Below are 1,996 nucleotides of genomic sequence, written 5' to 3' on the forward strand. Positions count from 1 at the left end.
GGGTTTTATATAATACTTACCTCATTTGGAAGAATCAGCACAATAGAAACGTATCTTTAAGGGATTATAAAGACGTTTTCTTGTGAATCGGAGACACTGATAGCAGCAATTTGCACTAGGCCTATTCCAAATTTCAGTCAGAAGTCTGTGGTTCCTGCAATTTCACTATAACTAAATGTTTGATGACGTCACTATAATTGCGAACGACCTTAAATGTGATAAAGCATATAATTTTGTGTGATTTGTGGATCCATCAAACACTTATTTCCCCGATATACATCTATACAAAATTTAGAGAACCTTTTATGAGAGTCTTTCTAACAGACCTCAATGATATAGAACTACTAACAGAGGCTAGAGTCATAGCTCTTTACACTAGAAGATGTGTGTTCAGGAGAAATAATAATAACACAGTGATATAAGATGACTCAAACAAGAAAAAAGTGATATCACTTACGGAAGCTTTTCAGACATCTTGGATCATTTATCAGCATTTTGTTTGTAGTCACACATTATTCTTTATATGATAATAATGTACAATATTACTCATTATTTTATAGCCAGGAATCAATTGACCAATATCAAAGCATGTTATGCTTATAACCACAAATAAATCATCTGGAATTTAATTAGTCCAAGATTCATAGGACTATTACAGCTAAGACCCGATTATTATACAGGTGGGTGGGTAAATTGGACCACTTAAGGAAATATTTCTGCAGTTCAAAATTCCTATTGCTTGTTGCAAATCTTTAATGCTTACACAATGCACAAGGCTGTAAACCTCACAAAAACCAAATTTTGTGAGTTTAAATGAATAAGTAAGGTTTTAGGATTGGTTTTAAAATTCCACGTAACTGGTCCAATTTACCCATCACAGAGGATAAATTGGACCAGGGTATCTGCTAATTTGGACTGTAGCACATATTTTATAATAAATTGGGAAATAGTTAAATAATGTTGCAAAATCAGAGAAAAGACAAAATTGCTTAACAAGTTACATCAAATTATGAAAATGTTTTGCTTAAAAGCCACTGTTAGGGGCGTAGGGTCGGTAAGAATGAGTGCCTTGGGAACAAAAGCCATTTACTTGGGTTTAATTGGGTTTCCTTAAAGGTAGACGGAACAATTTCTTCTGCAACCGCAACTGCTTGGTTTTCCTGGGTGGGTACAACATCAATCAATTGGTTGTTTAAAGTTGATGGACAAAATACTTGTTCTTCAACAAGGCCAAATACCACATTTAGCAAAACCATTCACTGCAGTTGGCATTGTAGATGCTTTGATGTAAGCTGTGGAAAATAGTTTCGAAACTATGAATTGAGTCACACCCCTTCCAGGATTGTCTTGCATCCAGCTACCAATTGCTTGGTTATAATAAGTTTGTAATGGTTTGAAAAAACTAACATCCAAGGGTTGTAATCTATGAGTTGTGTGGGGTGGTAGAGACAGCATAATAATTCCATTACGTCGGGCATAGTTAATGGCTTCTAAGTTTTTGGTGTGAGAGTAATGACCATCCATCATTATCAGAACAGGGCTTTCAATTGTCGACTTTACTGTGTCACCAAAACGTTTGACCCACATTAAAAAATCTTAATTATCTTCTTTGAAGGTAGCCTGATTTAGGCCTAAAAGTTAGAAAAGGCGAATTTTTATTGTAACAGTAACACTAACAACTATATCCCTATAAATTTGGGATAATATTTGGCGCGAATCTAGCAATCATGTTATGAGTTCTGTTCAGAATTAAAGGTCCCCTTCCGTGTAATATACTACACAAACATGTCGGTTTTGCATTTTTTTCCCCCGTTAACTTAACAAAATATACTTTATTCGTTGATCAAAATGTTTTTTGAATAGATTTCAGACTTTAAAAAGGAAATTTAAGTCCAGCATCTCGATTCAAAGTTCTTTCAACCAGCCATTCTGAAATGTTGGTGGTTCTTTTCCTTTAATAATTTATCAACTTTTAAATACTTGATGAGAAAGTGAC

The 1,996-nt window shown here is 34.3% G+C and overlaps 1 protein-coding gene across 1 annotated transcript in view; it reads right to left on the reverse strand.

Annotated features, from left to right (window-relative positions):
- Positions 1–474, reverse strand: part of LOTGIDRAFT_168499 (hypothetical protein) — a gene marked incomplete at both ends in the record, with an annotated part of 10,208 nt that extends 9,734 nt beyond the window's left edge. The window contains one exon of the mRNA XM_009066384.1: positions 458–474. Within this exon, the coding sequence (XP_009064632.1) occupies positions 458–474 (17 nt within the window). The remainder of the gene's footprint in view (positions 1–457) is intronic.
- Between the last annotated feature and the right edge of the window lie 1,522 nt (positions 475–1,996).

This window comes from Lottia gigantea (assembly GCF_000327385.1).
Source record: "Lottia gigantea unplaced genomic scaffold LOTGIsca_76, whole genome shotgun sequence".
Lineage (NCBI taxonomy): Eukaryota > Metazoa > Mollusca > Gastropoda > Lottiidae > Lottia > Lottia gigantea.